Genomic DNA, 21,464 nt, shown 5'->3' with positions numbered 1-21,464 from the left:
CTTCTCGTAGGAATTACAGTGTTGAGCAAAGCATGTTCTTGGAGAAATTTATTTGTTTTGCATGAGGAATGTCAACTCAAGTATAATTTGATACATATTTGGATGCTTTACTGGTTCAGAGATATCCAAAAACCTTCTTCATATGCATTTGATATTGTCGGAGTTAGTGATTTGAGTTTACCGAGGGAAGTGATTCTGAAATCAGATCTGAGACGTCTACCACTTTGGTGACATCAAGGTGAGGTGAGGTGAAATGGGGTTTAACGTCGCGTCCAAGATTATTGCACTTATATAGCGACATGCATATACGTGTGTGTGTTTGTGTGGCTCCTTGTACTAGTCCGGACTAATCCCGATTTATAGTGCTAGCTCACTGAGATACCATGCCGCAGTTTAACATGAATACCCCACTCAGACACAGTATACTGACTCCGAGCCGACAAGTCCTTGTTTTAGCCCCTTAATGCCGAGCGCCAGACAGGGTAACAACAAGTACCATCTTTTAACGTCTTTTGGTATGACGCGGCCGGGGATCGAACCCCGGACCTTCCCCTCTCCAGGCGGACGCTCTACCACTAGACCACGGAGGCGGTCATTGGTGACATCAACAAACACGGGTATAGTGTTGGCAAAGAAAAAACTGGAATTCGAACTCCCGACCATAGGTTTCTGGTACGCACAAGGGACGCAACTCTGCAGTGAATGCGGCGCCTTATACGATGAGGACGCCAATACCCCTTGACATGCTGTGATATAACTGACATACTCATGATACGACTCAAAGTGACGTTAACTGAAACTCATTCACTCACAGTATGTGCATAATCAGAAGGTCTCGCATTGAATATTAAACCAGCCACCTGTTTACAAGCCAATGAATATACACACACCGCATATCTTTCTGAACAATATAATCTGTGAACATTCACTATAACTTTCTAACAATTTACCCTTCAATGAATGAGCTGGATGAATAGGCAAAGAAATTGCTCCACATTCCTTTTTAAAATCTTACTATTCACCACGCGAGCATATTCCGCGCCTCAGTATAACACTGAAAGCACCCCTTTGTATTCAGTCACTCATCAGTGTGTTCGGAAATAAAGGCGTTGGTATACACACTGCTGGATCGGTAGTTGCGGGTTAGTAGTGTTCTAGGGTCAGTATGACTGTAGTGTGGGGGATATACGGAACATGGCGATCCTCTCTGGTCTGGTGATCGGAGAACAAGGACGAACAGGTGAGTAATGGACCGTATCAAGTCTCGGTCAGTCTTCATGGTCTGACTGAACAGTGTTTCCGTTGCCGTGGTAAGGTTACTTTACGACGTCATAAGTAAATATAGATACTTTTATGTTAACACTGCAGCAATTATATTATGATTGTATATTTACACGATATCTATCAATCTGTCTATCTGTCTATCTTTCTTTCTTTCGATCTTTCTATCTATCTATCTCTCTATCTATCTATCTATCTATACCAGTTGGGTAAAACGCGAACCTGCGAAAATAGAATTTTAAAAGACGCTTCTTTTCAAGAAATATGTCCCTTTGTCGGTTCGCTCAGTCTCGGGTTGGAGTCGCCACATGTATACTGTCGCTGTGCAGAGTTGTGTCCCTTTGGCACGCCAGAAACCTATGATTGTAGGATCGAATCCCGGTTCGTCCCGATTATGTTTCTAGGTTTGTCAGCACCATACCCGTGTTCGTGGGTTTCACCGAACTGGTAAACGTCTAAGACCTGCATCATTTCGAGCTTTCCTCCCACACGTCGTGATATAACTGGAATACTGTTAAAAGCAGCGTCATACCCAACTCACTCACTCACTCACTCACTCACTCACTCACTCACTCACTCACTTTAATAACACAGTGGTCACCAAGTAAGACTAATTCCCATTCAACGGAAACATCAAGCTGCATAATCTCAAATTCGGTTCAGTGTAGGCGACGATCGTCTCTTCGAGTCAATCAATCGTGTCATGTTGGCTATGCGATTGTATACGAGTCAGCAGGTAGTAGTGTTATGAAATTGATTGTAATTAAATTTAAGCAATACCAATTACGGTGCACCAAAGACAGGGGATTGCATCGGTTGGCATGAGGACGAGATTTATCCATTTGGTGCAAGGGGGACTACTCTCATTTGCAAAATGAAGTTCAAGGTCGTAAGTTGATGTGGCGATGAATGTTTTAATGATTCGACATAATGTTTTGTTTGTCAGTAATGCTCTGAACCTTAATGATGTTCCAATGCTTGCAATACTGCTATACAAGAGTGCGAGTCCACAAAACGTCTACTTCAAACGTATTTGTTGGCGAGTCCCTCAATGCTCAGAGGTGACTGTAAAAGCAAATTCAAATAAAACATGTCAATACAGTGGGTTTCGAGATACATGTTCAGTAAGATACTAACTTATTTCGGTTTAACCCAGGAGTTTCGCGAAACTTAGTAGAGTATATCAGGAGTAGAATATCTGTCTGGGAGCAGAGTAAATGTTGTGTACAGTTGCAATGTGCTACCGACGCTTTCATTATTTTGAATGATCAACAGATGATCAAAATAGTTAAATCCGCACGTGATGTTATGGTGACACAATATACAACACAGCTGTACGTTTATTAAACAGTAATATCCCCAACGGGTGATGCATGACTGAAAATTGTTAATGTGTTATATAAGAACTAAACTACTTTAAGTATTGAATTAAAGACTCACCATTAGCAATAACTTATGCCAAAAAATTATGATTGTTTATAAAAAAAAATTATATATAAGGTATTAATTACATTAAGTATTCAACTCAAATACTCATCATTAGCAATGCCTGATGCAAAAGAATAATGACTACAGCAATAGTAGTTGCAAAATAACTCTCTGCCTCATATTATCTTGATGTACCAAACAATACAATATAACAGTAGTTCATAGACGTCACAATCAACTCACCGCAATCTGGTTCCCACTGGTTCTGGGATCCCTCCGAAACCCTCCGATTAAGATCCTTGGTTTGCCATCGCCATACTCGTTTGTGTGTGTATCAGGAAAACGCAGCTTTACCTTCCCCATAAAGCGGACACGCTGTGACAAGGAAACCCAAATTAAACAACTGTAGGTTGTAGGTCACGTCACAAAACAATGTCTTATTTGATAAGCGTTATTTACATGTAGTTACACGAAGAACATTGCTTCAGGTGAGGTGAAATGGGGTTTAACTTCGCGTCCAACATTACTGCACTTATATAGCGACGTACATGTACGTGTGTGCGCATGTGGCTGCTTGAACTGGTCCGGACTAATGCCGATTTTATAGACCCCACTCAGACACAGTATACTCCGAGCCGACCAGTCCTTGTTTTAGCCCCTTACCGCTGAGCGCCGGACAGGATATTAACAACATGTACCATCTTTTAACGTCTTTGGGCATGACACGACCGGGGATCGAACCTCGGACCTTTCGCTCTACGGGCGGACACTCTCCACTAGACCACGAAGGAGTAGAGTAGAGTTATGTTTAGCACTAACCTGTAAACTAATGTCTGCTTTTATTCAATTATCCAATGGCGGAAAATATTAGAATTGGTCAATTAGAAGTTTCACATCACAATAGGATAAACGTGTTCAAACATGAGATGCGCTGAATGCATCGCCCACACGGTGCACATCGAATTCTGGTCTTAACAAAACTGTGCAGCAAACTATTTTCCAAAGTATATTTCTGTAATTGTTACAAATTTGTATGGAAGTTAAGAAACTGCGAAATTCTGTGTAAGATAGTTTAATTTATATTATGTGACAAGGCGACAAAGTGTCGGTCTACACGACCATGAGGAGGAATAAAGACATTATTCTTTTCATCCAACATTGACATATTTAATTTTCCTTAAATTAGTCCCAGTGTCTAAACTATGTATCACAACGCTCCTCGGTTATCGTTGGGACTGTGTACCCTCGAAAAGAGCGTCTTTACCTCGTCAGGGTTTTAACCGACGATCCAGCGTCCCCGGATGCCTTTCCCCAGACACTCTGACCTAGGGATTTACAATCCCTTGAGCCCGCGGTCGTGTTTCATCCTTCACTGAGGAATACAGTATTGTGCAACCTTATTTGTCCGGACTTCGTAATGCTACAACTACCCCAACCTGCAGTAGTATTGTTGGGAAATTAATTAAGGATTTACTGTGCATTGTGTTGGTTCACTGAGGTATGTGCAAACCTTATAAAGTGATGGAGTAACCAAACACGCTGGCTCACAATAATGTTTCAGTGCCTCTGACGAGTGTTGACGTATCCGTGAGTGTTCAAGGCTTCCTGGCTAACGTCGACGCGTGTATCAACTACCGCAATGTCCAAGACAGCACGTTGGACGTGGCCTTTGTCTTCCCAATGGACGACAACAGCGTGGTCTACAAACTTGTGGCCGACATCGACGACAGACATTACGAAGCTAAGATTCAGGAAAAAGAACAGGTGAGCACAAAATAAACATAATCATTGTCATTATGATGTATAACTCGACCATCACTGGAATTCCCGGTTAGAACTGGCGCCATCAACCTATGGTTGTCATACAAAGCGACCTTGTGTCAATGTATCCCATGCGGCGTGGATCGGTGATCATGGTCAATTGTTTGTATGGGTCCAGATGCTTTACAAACCACCGCGGTGCAGTTGTACTGACACAAAATCTTTTAATTGGATATAACGTTTGAGACGATGTAAAATGTTGGTCAAAGCATATGCGTATCGATGTAGCCTAGAGGTTAAAGCGTAGGCTTGACACGTCCTAGATAGGTCCACCGTGTGCAGCCTATTCTTCGTGTATGGATGCCTCGATACGTGTCCTGAGAGATTCACGTCAACCAGATGTCACTTTATGCCAGTATCTTCTGTAGTAGCATATGATGTCATGGGGATTCCATTGTTCCTAGCCCACAGGGTATTCCGGTGGCCCAGACTCGATTATTTACAGGCCGACGTACATGGTATGGTATGGTTGCTGAAAAATTGCTTATATGAGCGTGAGAGTGGAAACCAACGTAACAAAACACAATCTTGTCCGAAAGTCTCCGTCGGGATTCAAGGTCGGAACATGTCCAACTGCCCCATCCTTGTTGTAATAGATGACTAATGAGGTTTGGGGGATTACAATTTAGGACCTGTTGACTCCGTGCACTATCAACATGGCTAGTTGATCTTGCAGTCAAACGCTGATTGTATACAGGCCGAAATAGCTCAAATATTGCTGACCGCATTGTAGAACAATAATCACTAAATCACACTTGTCAGTAAACATAAAATTACACCCACCTCTACCTAACATGCTCCTCAAAGGCTCGGGAAACCTACACAAAAGCTGTAGCTGCTGGTGGATCTGCGGTGTTGATGGAGGAACATGATGCTTCAGGAGACATCTTCAGGTGCAAGCTGGGTAATCTCCCCCCAGACTCGGACGCCAAACTCCAGTTTTCCTTCGTTACGGAGCTGGCCCAGGAGACTGATGGGTCTCTCAAGTTTGTTCTGCCGACGGTTCTCAATCCCAGATATAATCCCAGCAAGGAAGGTAAGGCACAATCAAAAGATCATCAAGTTTTGTTTTTGGTTAGGTTGTTCGATTTCGATTTTCGTATTTATTTTTTTATTTCGATTTCACCAGTCGAACATAAGTTCACAAATGCATATAATGTACTGTGTAAATTTATTCATAATGAATAAGAAAGTGATTGTTTCTTGATGTGGCCTTTTCAGAAAATAAATCACGAATGGCTTCTGTTTGCCGTTAAGACGGGTTACGAAAACAGAGCCACTTCCAAATGCAAAATAACCTTAACTGACATAATTAACTTATGGGTTGATTTCTGTTTGGGATTTGTTCAATATTACAAAATACAAACTTCCACCGAAGAATGTAAACATTATTTCACGCAATGTTAAACCTTTATGATTATTTGTACTTATGGTACTTTTCAGCATAACCTCAAAATCAGACTAAAAGTGCGAAAATGTGCCTTTAAATTTACGTTCATAGACCTAAATAATCAAGAAAGTAATAAAACTTTGTTGCTAATCGTCTAACATGTCTCTCATTCACAAAATATTAGGAAGAGGGCTCCTTATTTTTCAACAATTACAGCCACACGCAGTGACGGCTACATACTTTGACGTTGAGGTAGCCTAGTGGTTAAAGCATTGGTTCTTCACGCCGAATAGCCGGGTTCTATTCCCCACATGGGTACAACGTGAAAGCCATTCGTGGTGTACTCAAGGAATATTGCTGAAACCGGCGTAAATCTGATGTCAGTGTTGTGTTGCTGCAGATGATGGTTCAGATGAAGATGCGACTCTCTCTGGTGTGAATGCATCGGGATACAGTCTGACCTTCCGTGGCACAGTTGTATTTAAGCACGAGATAGCCAGAGTGTGGTCCATTACAGATAGACTGACCACGGCAGTGGACGGTGGAATCGTCAAGACCATGACGGTATGTACAGAGGCACACCCCATCATAAGGTGCACCCTGAACACGATTATTGACAAAGGAATTTAAGCTGCACGAATATGCTCTAAGACAATCCAAATATCAAATAGTATTGACTTATGTAACCTGGCGTATGATTATGCATCCCTCCTTTATTGTCACATTATCAATATCCATGTATGACGTTGATCTGAATTTGACACATGTCTAAGATACGAATGATAACTTGTCATAAGGACAATGTATGTTTGTCAAGATTGTCCAGAGTCGTATGACGCAGAGAATAAGAGGAAGCAATAGAGATAGTTGTCAAGTAACAATGCCACGTGAGAGATACACAACATGCAATCAGATAATTCCATTTCGGAGTTTGCATTTCAATATGAGTTTATCAAGTTGTAAACAAAACGAAACGTGGATCGTTGGAAAATTTATACAGGATACTATTTTGTAATAATGGACATGCATGCATACAACATGTTTTCAGTTACATATAAAATAAAGATACGGGGAAAGAAACCTTAAATGAGTTTTACTTATATCATTCTTTACACTATGCGATTGCACAGGTGTGATTATTGTTTCACTGTGTTGTGGTGCAACGGGGCGAAATTTGTCCTTAGCACATTAAGATGGACACGCAAAAAAGAATGTGCTACAGAACGAGCGGCTATTTTATGAAGACATCAACACCTTGGTGGTATATTTATACAGTATATGAGCTGTTCGGTGCTACAATTGCGTATGCTGAGTTCAGCGTTAAACAACAAACAAACAAACTTGTTGTTGTCCATTTCATTTCTTCGTCTTCTTCCAACTTCCAAATGCCTATCCAAACTTTGTACCCTTTTCGGCTGTCGGAATCATGTTGTTTTTCTGAGCAGAAGGTGTAACTGGACATCCCTTTTTTTCATCTACAGGTGTAGATATATGCCTAACCAGCGCCTTTTCAAATTACCATGTTAGATAATGTACGTAAGTTAACATTAAAGTCATAACATTACTGAATCGAGGATAAGTATTTGGAAACTATTTGTTTTAAACATTTATGTTGGTAATGTTTTCTGTCCAGTTGTGTTAGCTTTATCAAAACATGAACCGGCGAAAGCAAATAAATATTAATCACCCTCCATACAGTTCGAGGTGCATTGACCAGTACACCAACGGCTTCGTACACGAAACGTCCGATTCTAACGGAGGTTTCCTGACGAAACCGTAGTTATATTGGCGGATATACCGAACGTATATTTATCACTCTTAAATGTCACTCTGGCGTCAATGTGTGAATGACGTGTCATTTCAGATAAATCTCGCTGAATCATTCAGTTCAACACATAATTTATCGTTCAACATTCTGTATGGAGAAGACTATGGCATCCAGACATCCTTGGAGAAAGGAAACAAAGGTACCGGCGTCCCATCACCAAACAGCAAACCCCACTAGTCGGAATCGCTTTAGTTAGGTAACCCCTTATAACGGGCGATTACTGTTGAGGACGTCAACATATGTAAAACAGATGTAACTTGATTATGGACATGGGACATGATTTTTAATCTTTTATTATTATTCGGAGAGTCACTGGTTATGATAGGGTCTGGATTAACGGGATTTCAGTGCATACAAGTAATTGACGAATGGTTAGGGGTATCTCGCTGTTTAAACGCTGAAAGCACAGCCGCCACTGATTGTGTTGTTGGTATAAAATATAAGATGCAGTTGGAGTCTTCAAACTTCAAAGTAACACACACCCGTGTAGAATCCGGGTTAGAACAGGTCCCCAACAGTCAGGTTGATTACGTGTTATCGAGACCCGTGAAGATCCGGGGTAGAACAGGTCTTCCGCAACCCATGCTTGTCGTAAAGGACGACTGTGCTTGTCTTAAGAGGCGACTAACGGGATCGGTTGGTCAGGCTCGCTGACTTGGTTGATGCATGTCATCGGTTCCAACTGCGTGGATAGATGCTCATGATATCAATCACTGGATTGTCTGGTCCAGACTCGATTATTTACAGACCGCCGTCATACAGCTGGATTAATGCTGAGTGCGGCGTTAAACAACAAACAAAAACAAACAAACGTGTTATCGACCGCGAAGGGCGTTATCATTATATTAATCACTGGTTTGTCTGCTCCAGTCTCGACTGTCTACAAGTCACCGCAATGTAGCTGGAAGATTACTAAGTGCGGAGTTGAACAACTAAATATAAAAGGTACACGTTTTCAGTAGACAATTCATAACTTAGGCAGCAGAAGAAATAGCAGAGTGGTTATGAATATGTCCAATAGTTCTTCGTTTATGTTGTCGTATGTAGGTTCATCCTCATCACTCCTTCAGAAAGACATACTGATGCTGTCCTTCTACCCAAATGTCATCTCGGGGCCTGTGAACGCTGAGTTTATCTTCATCCTTGACAGATCGGGTACGTACTTCTGTCATATACGTTTGTAGAATCACCATGTAGACACAAGCTGCTCTCTAAGAAGGTTGGCGGTTTATGTAACACCATTACAAAGGCGTATGATGGTGGAGAATAGTTATTTTGGATAATATTGTTTTCCAAGCCATAAATGTGACCGATTCTGGTTTTACGCCGTTTTGAAGAGTATTTCAGTTATATCACGGCGTGTCAGATTAATGAGATGACATTGATGAAATCCACCTTCACGTGCTGATAAACCAGGAATACTAATCAGGATAATCTGGCGGATACTGACACAACAAAGGGAGGTAACTAAGCACAGCGACGTTCGGCGCCTTATATGACTTGGCTAACCATAAAGAAATACATGTTCATTGTAAGATATGTACATGTAACTCAAATGGATGTGCTTGTTGGTATTGTATCACACTATATTAAAACGGACCAGTGGAAAACTGGGTTAGAATTGATCTCCAGCAACCATTGCTTGTCGTGAGAGGCAACTAACGCGATCGGGTGGTCAGGGTGATGCATATCATCGTATCCCATTTGCGTTGATCGATGTTCATAATGTCAATTACTGGATTGTCTGGTACAGACTTGATTATTTACAGACCGTCGTCATATAGCTGGAATATTTTTGAGTGCGGCGTTAAACAAAAACAAACAAACAAAAAAACACTGGGCAAATCATCGCACAAATATGGGCACTTAACTGAGTGCTGTTGAGGCCAAAAATTCTTTCCAAAACAGGCAGCATGAATGGCAAACCCATACGAAGAACCCAAGAGACTCTGCTGTGCTTCCTGAAAAGTCTTCCGTCAGACTGCTACTTCAACGTCATCAGTTTTGGTTCAGGGTTTTCTCCTCTTTTCCCCAGGTAATGGAGCTTCCTAATAATAATTATTCAGCATAATGTGAAAAACAAAGTAATCATAATCATAAACAGAATCATAATTTCTTATTTAATCAAGAATATTTAGGTTTGATAACTTCAGTAGGGATGGGATAGAGGAGCGTCTTAGCATAATAAGAAATGCTTACACTTATATTCTAAACAGAAATATAATTTCGTGTTTCATACCCACAATGCTTTATTTGCTAACTAGTGGGTGTGAAAATGTATGTGAAGTTTTGTTTAAGAATACGAAGGTGTCATGTAGGTATTTTTTAAAGGGATGGTGTGGCGGAACCCCCTACCCCGGGGTTCTCCAATGAACGTCTTTTACCATAGAGAATATATGTGTTAAAACACGTCAACGTTTTAAAGGGGGAGCGAGCGTTACGGTCCAGCTTCCCTGAAGAAAGCCATGGAGCTCCAGGAGGATCTGAGGGCAGATATGGGAGGAAGTGAGTTTCTGAACCCATTACGCTTCGTGTTAGAGAGAGAGGAAATCCCTGGCTACACACGACAGGTAGGCCTTTGTTGTTTGCTGACAGTGTATCGTCATTATCGTCATCTTTATCGTCATCATATATTTTATCTTCATCATCCTTTATCATCATCTATCATCACCATCATTATCATCATCATCTATCAACAACCATCATTATCATCATCTATCAACAGCAATTATCATCATCATTATCATCGTCGTTGTTACAATGGAATGTTCAATTCTGTTTATTTCGTAAGCGTAGGACATCGGCCCATGGTTACATTTGTATTATAATGGATGTGGTGTACACAGATCTTATAGTTCTGACAATAATGTATTGCGAAGTGACATCGCTTGATAGATAGAGATAGCTAGATTTTTAATTAAATTACAGTCAGTTGAAGACATAATGATATTACATTTGTGTTTGATCGGATATTCACAATATTTCTTTGGTAAGTGATCCACCCGTAACGTGTTATAACCGTGACAAACTCACATGCGATTATACTCGTCCCCCATATACCCAGCATTACAAACACAACATAGTCTTCTGTTACGTGGGATATTAGCGTATCTCCCAGTTTTAACACATAGCTAAATGCGAAAATCATCTAAACCGAGAGAGCGCCACTCTAAATTTATTGACGGTCACACAGCTAAGATACAATACTGTATCAAACGATACCTTGAACAGAGAATAAGAGAAAGATTTACAACCCTTTTCAAGAAGACTATGCCAATCCTGTTCATAACAAAATTCCAGACTTGACATAAATTCTGACTTATATGATTGAGGATGACATATATACTGGTATTCCCAAACAGAGCCAAATCCCAATCTAAAAAGATTTACATTTTAAGACCGAATTAATTTTACCATGACCTTCTGCCTGAAGCATCGTATAATATCATTTCTGTGAATAGCGACAATCGGACATACTCAATAACTTTATCCAATAACCAATAACGCCCACATTCACCTCGAACCATGTTGTTGGGTGTTGACGATTTGACACCTAGAAAGCTCTTGCAAAAAGAAACGCCCAAATACTTACAGGAAGATACACACTCCAACTTTAAAGCTTTATAGTACCAAATCTCTTTTCTTGACAACACTCCACATTTCTTAAAACAACCACTTTAGTCTTATCCAAATTGACATCTAAATCATATTCATTACAATACTTTTTCTAGAACACCTATATGCTTCTGAAGTTCACCATCGTATCTGAGATGAGAATAATATCGTCTGCAAACAGTAACGGGAATATCTCTGTAATATCAGGATGAAGTTGTATCCCAGGTCCGGAGTTCTGTACAAACTCACCATCTAGTTCGTTAACGAACATCGAAAATAGAAGGTGTCTTAATACACAACCCTGGCGTAGTCCTTCTGGCCACTGGAATATTTCAAATGAGTGTTTAAACCTAACGCTAGCCTTAACAGTTGTATAAATAGCTTTAATAATTTTGCAACTAGTACTGACCATAACATCATCCGGTTAACACTGTCAAAGGCTTTAGCAAAATCGTCAAACAAACCATATCCCTACCCTTACGTTTACTGATATATCTCTGGATAATAGACTGTAATATAAAAATATTATCTATGGTGGAATAATCATGACGAAAACCAGCCTAGGAATCTACAATTTTACCATAGACCTCACACCAAGACGCGAAGATTCTATTCCCCTATAATTGCATGGGGAATGGATGTCTCCTCGCTTATGAATCGGAACAATGACTCCCAAAGACCAAGATTCAGGAAAGTGGGCGTTATCAAACAACATATTAACAGCACTGTAAGATGCGGGACAAAAATATCATTGGCATGTTTAAAAAATTCTGAAATGACGTGGTCATTTCCTGCGGATTTACCTAATTTCAAAGAGTTACTAGCACATAGCACCTCCTCTTGTGAAATGGGGGAGTCCAGAATATAGCAAGACATATCTTCATGAGTATCATTACAGTCGTATAGGTTATAACCGTATCCTCATCTGTTGGGTTGTCAAACGCATCTTTAAAATGATCGACCCATTGTTCTATATTAGGTACACGAGTAGCCAGACTCTTAATTGCAATTGTTATTGAAGTTAACTTAAGGAATTCATCCAGCATAATCTTCTCATACGAACATTAAAACTTCTTGTTGGACTTGATATACTCGGATTCTATGATATAACGCTTGTTGGGTGTTATTAGCGGTTTTCCCCTGCAGGTATTCCTTCTGACTGATGGGAATATCTCCAGCACTAATCGCATAGTGTCCTTGGTAAAGAGGAAAGCTACATCGTGCAAGTGAGTAGTTTTCTGTGAAATCATATATCCTTCAACTAAATATTACAACAGACCTTTAAATACATCTTGATATTGTCAAAGCGTTAAATAAAATGAATAAGTATATATTATACAGCTGCTGAAATGTTTCAATAAATCACATATCAGGTTGGACATATATATTTTACTCCGGTTTAACTCCGCTTTGAACAGTATCTCAGTTATATCAGGGAGTGTTAGCGTGGTATGGGAGTGAAGGTGGCGCATGGCTTTATATTTTGGCATCACCAAGGGACGCAACTCTGGAAATTCCGGCGCCTCTGACGACAGGGCCACGTTTTCTCCACCTTCACAGAAAGCCATGTTAAAGTGTTATATATCTATAAGGAATTATCAGGAACAGTGGCTGATTGTATACAAGTGTTAACACTGCATTCATCCCAGGGTGTTCACAGTGGGTATCGGTGCTGGTGTGTCGACATCGCTGGTACGGAATGTTGCCAAGGCCGGAGGTGGGTTGGTGGAGTTTGTCAGAGACGCTGATAATCTTCATAAGAAGGTAATTTCCGTATATAATTTTATGAAATTGATGAACATTTCTGGAAAAGATGTCCGCTTCAAGTTTACTTTACGCTTCCTCAAATGTATTGAATTAATTTCATCACCAGCACCTAATAATGTCAGCGAGTCTTTTACTCGTTATGTTATGGAGTGAAGATCTGTGAGTGAGTGAGTTAGTTAGTTTAACGCCAGTACATCATTTATATCACGGCGTGTTAGCTTACTGTGGGAGGAAAGCCGAAATGACGCAGGTCTCAGACGTTTACCACATGGGTGACACACACGAGCTCGGGTATAGTGCTGATAAATCTGGAAACATAATCGGGGCGAACCGGGATTTGAACCTACGATCATAGGTCGTTTGTGGCGTATCCAGGGACACACCTCTGCACAGCAAAAATTGGCGTCTTTGACGACTGGGCCACCTGTGTGCCAGTTATTAGCAATTTGATATGAGTTTTAATACGTGACCTTTAACCAGGAATAGATACTGGAACTACCATCATTTATCTGCTGACATATATTCCTCTGTTCGAAGGTGATGAAGCTGTTGAGGCACGCTTTACATCCCGTCGTAACCGACCTTGACCTCACATTTGACCTTCCCGAGGGCCTTAAAGTGGCATGGAGACTTCCGAGAGATATTCCCGTGATGTTCAATGGAGAGATATACACTGTATATGCTATTGTTGATGGGGAGGTAAGACAGGTGAAGGCCTGTGTTAATGTATTATATTGTTGTCACTATGTTGCTGCAGTGATTCAGACTAAGGAGACCTTGTGTTGATTGTGGAAGTCGATAGGGAATTTTTAACAGTGAGTATGAATAGTGAGCAATATTCAACCAATATCACGATGGGGACACAAGAAGTGGGCTTCACACAATTTACCCTTATTTGGAATCGATCCCGGGTGTTCGGTGTGCCGAGCTAACGCTTTAACCATTAGGCTACCGCATCGCCCCTGTTCAAGCTGTATGAACATACCAGTAGCATGTAATAGTATAATAATATGACAGAACTTCGGTATTTTTGTTTGTGAAAGGTCTTGAGTGAGTGAATGTTGTTTAACGCCGTTGTCAGCAATCTTACATTTATATTACAGCGGCTTGTAAATCATCGAGTGTATGTCAGACCATCCATGTTTTCCAGTGTATTATATAACTAGTCTATTCGTTTTAAATAGCGTCAACCCATTTGCTACCATTGCTGCCTTTTAAGCTCGATGTGAATGACACGACGCTTAATAAATAACTGTCCAGACACATAAATCTCTTGAAAGAAGAGAGTGACATTCTGTGTTAAGTATGTAATAAGAGAAATGGTTCCGTCACTCCCGGAGTGTTGTTATCGAATGTGTCCAGGGTATTGTTTTAATAGAATGAAAAAATAATACCCTTGGTAATCGAGGATGGGTCAAGATATGACAACGTCTCTTACTATCGGGTACGCTGACACATACTCACACTCATTGGGAGTCGCCCTTACTGTGATTCTTGGTTTGTTGGGTGGGTTTCACCCGTGGGTTTCACTATCATGGTGAAAGTGTAAGACCTGCATCACTTTCCTCCCATATCAGCTGATACCCTGTGATACAACGGAAGTAGTGTGCAAAGCGTTGTGAAACCCAACATATTCACTCATTCACTCACATCCTCTATACAGATTGATGATCACACACCACCTATCGGAACTGCCAGAGTCTCTGGTAAGGTAGGGGAGAAGGCGTTCACGCACACGATTACGTTTGATGTCCACAGAGACACCGTGACAACGTCTGAAAGCTACATGCACAGGATGGCCATTAAAGCCCTCATCAAACACCTGGAGGTTATCGACAAAGGTAAAGGGATACTACATGAAACACACAGTTCACATACCTCATGCACGCAGTTCACAACATAAAGTTCATAACAAATAGTTCACACCACACTGTTCACATGGCACTAAACATCACACCATACCGTTCACACCACACTGCACAACATACAATTTACACCACACTGTTCAGACGGCACTACACAACATAAAGTTCACAACAAACAGTTCACACCACACCGTTTACATGGCACTAAACATCACACCATACAGTTCACACCACACTGCACAACATACAGTTTACACCACACTGTTCAGACGGCACTACACAACATAAAGTTCACAACAAACAGTTCACACCACACCGTTTACATGGCACTAAACATCACACCATACAGTTCACACCACACTGCACAACATACAGTTCACAACAAACTGTTCACACCACACAGTTCTGACGACACTAAACATCACACCACGCCACACAACAAACACATCACACAGTTCACACCACAAACACAACACCCAGTTTATGCACACACAGTACCAACAGACTAAACATCACACCACCTAACAAACACAAATACCACCTACTGCACACCTCATACCACATCGCACATCACATCACACTACTAATTACACCACAAACGCAACACTCCTGACACTTCACATCAAAACACACATCACACACAAACACAACACATCTCACACCACATCACACCACAAACAACACACTGCACATCCACCGCACCACACATCACGCCACAAACACTACACACCTCACCACACCACACCACACCACACCACACCACACCACACCACACCACACCACACCACACCACACATCACACCGCAAACACAACACACTGCACATTTCACATCATACCATACATCACAGACACTACACACCTCACACCTTACAACAAAAAAAACACTGCACTTCACACCACACCACACATCACACCACAAACACTGCACACCACACCACACCACACATCACACCACAAACACAGCACACTGCACACTTCACATCACACCATACATCACACCACAAACATTACACACCTCACACCACACCACACCACACCACACCTCACATCCGATCACAAACAATATACACATCACACCATACATCACACCACACACACTACACATCCCACACAACACCACAGCACACCTCACATCAGATCACAAACAATATACACCTCACACCACACATCACATCACAAACACAACACTACACACCTCACCACACCACACCACACCACACCACACCACACATCACACCACAAACACTACACACCCAACTTCACACCACGAACACTACACACATCACCACACATCACATCACAAACACATGACTACACACCTCACACCACACCACACCACACCACACCACACCACACTTCACACCACACCACACATCACACCACAAACACTACACACCTCACCACACATCACATCACAAACACAACACTACACACATCACTACACATCACATCACAAACACAATAATACACACCTCACACCACACATCACATCACAAACACTACACACTTCACACCTTACCTCACACCACACCACACCACACCACACCACACCACACCACACCACACCACACCACACCACACCACACATCACATCACATCACATCACATCACATCACATCACATCACAAACACAATACTATACACCACACACCACACATCACATCACAAACACAACACTACACACCTCGGAATATATTTTTTTATCTTAGCAAGATACACACTCGCTTCCAAGTGACCATTTATCACAACATAACAGTCGCCGCCAGTGTGGAGCGCTCACGAATGACTGAGTGCTTTCGAGATCTTCCACGGGCAACTTCCTTCGCCCACTATGGAGATGTTCGTCTGCCTGGACCTCTTTCTGGGGTCTCATTTCTCGTCATCTCTGCTGTGTATATAAAGCACAATTAGTATTTTATGTCAGATGTATTCTCTATCGAACCTGTTTTTGGTAATCACTTCATTGTATGTATGCAATATATATCCTTGTCAGAATCGAAAAACGTTCATCTATGTATACGTATAACTTATTTTACAGAGTTCGACGGGGCGAAGAAAAATGAGATAGTTACTGCAAGTATGGCTGGCAATGTGGTTTCAAAGTACACATCATTCGTTGGTGTGGACATATTGACCACAGAGGAACACATTCAGCCCATAACACGTCAAAAAACAGAGACAAGATATGAAAGGTTACCGAGCAAAGTTTGATGTGATTATCATCGGAATAAATATTAAATATATATTGTTATTATTAATATATTGTATTGATTAATATATATTGAGCTTTCGGTCCTACAACTGTGTGTGTTGACGAGATAAACTTGTACCGTGACAGCTCGCTAATCCGGACCCGTTAATCCAGATGTTGGTTTTGTCAAACAATAAGTGTCAGTTAAAAAAGGACACTTCTACCTACCAGTGTTCCGGTATTCCGAAAAAACGTTACTCCGGACGGTTTCACAAGGAACAATTCCGTCCGGTTTAACAGGGTGTCACTATATATGTATTGGAATGATGATAGAAATACACATGCACATCTGATTTTGCAAGTGCAAAAGTCAACATGGTGCAAACTTAAAACCAAATAATATAATTAGTAATAGTGATAACATATATGCTACTCAAAAGACATGACAGATAAACTATAGTCATACAGAAGTTTGTTTGTTTGGTTATTGTTTAACGTCACTCAAAGCAATATTCCACCTATATGACGTCGTCATATGAAAGAAGTCGGGTATCCTTTAACTACTTTTGGGTAGTATATTAGCCGAATCAAGTGATTAAACAGTCACACAAGTGTATGAATGTCTGTTTCAGTGTATGTGAAGCTGATACAGTTGTGTCCACTGACGAAGGTAGATATATTAATTGATTACGTTACATTGTTATGCGAATATATGAGAGACCATGTCAACCTCTTTTTATTAAAAATGTGTTTTTTTCGTTTACATTCACTAAACTACGTATTTCAAAAGTAATATAACGCAGTACGATTTACCTGGAAATTACTTCCCTTGTCTGTATATAAATTTTATGTTTCTCAGGTATATGTTTCTCAAAGGTGAGGAGGAAGGTAGAATTTTAATATTTTTCACAAAATTTCCTCAATAGTATCATTTCTATTCATGTAATGAGGGATGCCACCAAACATACAAACAAACACAACTATAATACAATACAGTTGTTAAGCATGGATAACAGAGGACGCTTTATTTGGAACATGATTTTTGGGACAATAAAAATTACTAACGCAAAGACCTTTTAGGCGATGAACAATTTCAGCCTTATACGAGGGCTCTCGTATTCGGTTCCACACTAGCTACACTTATGGGAACAATGATTTTAGTTACTGTTACGTTTGGCTCTATCTGAAGCTGACCGCTATCGCCACTTGGTGTGACACCCAGTCGGCACAGTCGTCGAGGGTTTATTTGCAGAGTAGCATCCTTTCGTCATGACTGAATCCAATGAACGCGGGTTCGATTTGCTTTGACTATGCAGCCTGGTTTGTCAGCCCATGCCTGTGGAAATCACTAAAGTGATGACCTTTGGGGTTTCACCCCACATAAAGGAAAAACGACGCTATATGACTTGAATTATAAAACTCATTGACTCATCAACATCTGATTAAAACCATGTCAATCAATTATTATATGTATGGATCATGGCCATAAATTTAACAAGTGTACGGTTGTCATCTCCTAAGGCTAGTTGATGTCAACCGTATTCTGAAAATTAACTTTTAGTAAACTGTGACATGTGAAAAATAAATTTCTTTGAGACGTTGACACATATTATGAAGAGACGAAGTCCTTTGATTCAGTGCAAATCCTGCGTGTATCAGAAATGATCTGTTGTGTTATGTAGAGTCGCCCACAGCGAGTGAGATGGTGACACTGCAGGAGAATGACGGCGCCTGGATGCTGACTGGGGCACTGTGTTGCCTTCTCAACGTACATCGATACAGACTGATGCAGATGGCAGTATGCACAGTGAGTGATTTGAATGATCACTCTACATGCTCATGTTTCCGTTATATACCGAAATGTGGACAGAGGCAGAGAAATGTGATGACATACCGCTTCATCCAGCTCTAGACTGTAACCCATAATGCACCAGCTGTACTCCATTGTGACTCCGATCTTCATTTGGTTTACTAATCTACATAATCTGCCCTGAAAGTACTAGGTATGATAAGGGACTTTCTGGTGAATAGACTTGGGGCTGAATTATGTGTTAGAGACAAACAAGAGTGTCGGTGATTTTAATGATAAAGTTCAGTACATACATGCACATTCTGCTTTTTGTTAAGGACTTCAAGGTATGGGCGACTGGTCTGGCGATTTGCTGGTTGACCTTGGAATGTGCAGATGAACGGTCAGTGTGGGAGATGGTGGTCAACAAGGCCAGAGACTGGCTGGTCGGGCAGCTAGGAGGACAGGAGGAGGTGGACAGGTTTCTCAAGGAGGTTCAGAACGCTGTGTTCACAGACGAAGACGACGAAATCAAGGACATTATGTTGACTGACAATGAGGACGACGTTTCATCAATGTCCTGTACATCCGGGACGAGTTCGCAAGGCAGTATTCCAGTTACAGACGAGACGTTGGGAAACTTAGCTGACAATGTGATACACGACTCTTCCAGTGGCAAGGACGTCGCTCATCCGGAAATCTGGAGCTCTGAAAGTATCAAACCGGTGTAACATATGTCTCTAAACTCCGCAAACTGCGTTTCACGCTTGTACATGTATAGATATAGACAGTACCAACTGCGGGGATCTCTTCCTCTTGGTTGCCCAACTTTAGATCAAACACTTCTGAGGTCAGTCAAATAGTTACTCAGCAAATACTGAGTGGGCCCAATCACGCATTTCCGTGTCCTGAGTTATTCCCCTTTAGCCTACCAGGAGCAATGATCGTGGGTTTGAAGCCCAGATTCACCCTGATAAAGGTTCTTGTTGTAACAGTAACGTACTCTTGTTTGTGGGTTGCACTGAAATGGGAAACGCCTGAATCACTTCAGGATTTCCTCCCACATTTACCAGAAATGTCTTGATATTATCAAATACTGTTGTCAAATCCAACTCACTCACTCAGTGATGTTCAAACGTGACACTGATCAGTGTTAACTAAGCGAAACACAAATGTTGCTTCAAAAGTGTCTATTAATGTCTGTTAGGATGTGTGGGGCGGTCTGGTAGCCTAGTGGTTAAAGCGTTCGCTAGTCACGCCGAGGACCCGGGTTCGATTCCCGACATGGATACGATGAGTGAAGCCCATTTCTGGTGTCACGTGCACAGGTAGAACACTGACAATTGTGTTACACAAATGATAAATATCATGTTGACTTGTGAAGACGAAGAAGAGGAAGAGAGGGAATTGTATTTCTCATGGATTTGTTGTTTCTCGCTTATTGTTGTAAAATAAATTAATTATGGTCACACTAACTTTGTCTTTTATAACGAAACACATCATAATTATAGTTGATGAATAAATAATTGATGACCTTCGGACCCTGTGATAAAAGCGTATATTAGTTTAGTAAGCATCTGTGTCCCCCATGGTCGTCAGCAAACCTTCACAATTTAAGGGGCACGGATTTCTCGGCCGGTGTCACGAAATATATTCGCCCCCAGAATAAAATCTCCCCCCAGCGAATTTATTCCGGTACAGTTCCGCCCCTCTCGAAATAAACTCTCCCCCACCCTACGAAATAAAATCTCCCCCCAGAATATTTCCTCCCCGGGTCGTTTTATAAATACTTGCCATGCAGTTGCCAATAGTTTTAATGTTAATTTGTTTATGTGTTTTTTTATTCATTTTTTTTTTATCTCCTTTATTTTTTCTGAATTATACATTTAGTTACTTGTGTAGGGTGTGGGGTGTGTGGTTGGGGGTGGGGGGTGTCCCACCTTTCCTTTCGTTTTTCATAATAATATATTTTTAAGTTGTATATAACGTATGAATCCCTTCTCAGATTACTTTATCTCAGTTCTATATGACGTACTATTTTACTTTTCTGTGTCGTTCTTGTTTTCTCTTCAGTGTGAGGTTAAACTGTATATTTTTTACTATTTTGATATTTTGCAATATGTTGGGGTCATCAGTTATGCAAATCAGTTTCGGTGTGTCTTTTTAACAAGATGTTCTTCATTAATATTCACCGCCAGCCCCATTGTAATAATTACATGTACACTTTGCTTTGACGATGCCGGTTGATGTTGTTCAATACAGATGTTTTTGAATCTATTCTACATGCTAATCATTTCGGGAAGATGATACACATTATCTATATTTTGGGTTACTTTGCTTATAAAGATTATACATGTAAACGTACGCAGTCTTAGTAGATTTTAAAGTAGATTTAATCCGAATGTTTGCGAGGATTAATAAGATCTCTGAAATCAGTTACATCAGTAGTTCCGGTGTCACGAAATATATTCGCCCCCGAATGAGTGAG

General features: G+C 40.9%; 1 protein-coding gene across 1 annotated transcript; it reads left to right on the top strand.

Moving 5' to 3' along the window:
- Nucleotides 1-1,102: 1,102 nt before the first annotated feature.
- On the top strand, nucleotides 1,103-20,440 carry LOC124137501 (von Willebrand factor A domain-containing protein 5A-like). Its single transcript, XM_048388103.1, has 16 exons — nucleotides 1,103-1,240; nucleotides 4,271-4,473; nucleotides 5,338-5,566; nucleotides 6,321-6,484; nucleotides 7,785-7,887; nucleotides 8,796-8,903; nucleotides 9,657-9,783; nucleotides 10,174-10,318; nucleotides 12,510-12,589; nucleotides 13,013-13,127; nucleotides 13,668-13,829; nucleotides 14,794-14,971; nucleotides 17,035-17,188; nucleotides 17,820-17,857; nucleotides 18,870-18,994; nucleotides 19,315-20,440. The coding sequence occupies exons 1-16, from the start codon at nucleotides 1,195-1,197 to the stop codon at nucleotides 19,705-19,707; spliced, it is 2,370 nt and encodes a 789-aa protein (XP_048244060.1). The 5' UTR covers nucleotides 1,103-1,194; the 3' UTR covers nucleotides 19,708-20,440.
- Nucleotides 20,441-21,464: the final 1,024 nt, after the last annotated feature.

This window comes from Haliotis rufescens, unplaced genomic scaffold (assembly GCF_023055435.1).
Source record: "Haliotis rufescens isolate VD_foot unplaced genomic scaffold, xgHalRufe1.0.p SCAF_7, whole genome shotgun sequence".
Classification (NCBI taxonomy): Eukaryota; Metazoa; Mollusca; class Gastropoda; order Lepetellida; family Haliotidae; genus Haliotis; species Haliotis rufescens.
This window is presented reverse-complemented; position numbering and strand designations above follow the sequence as displayed.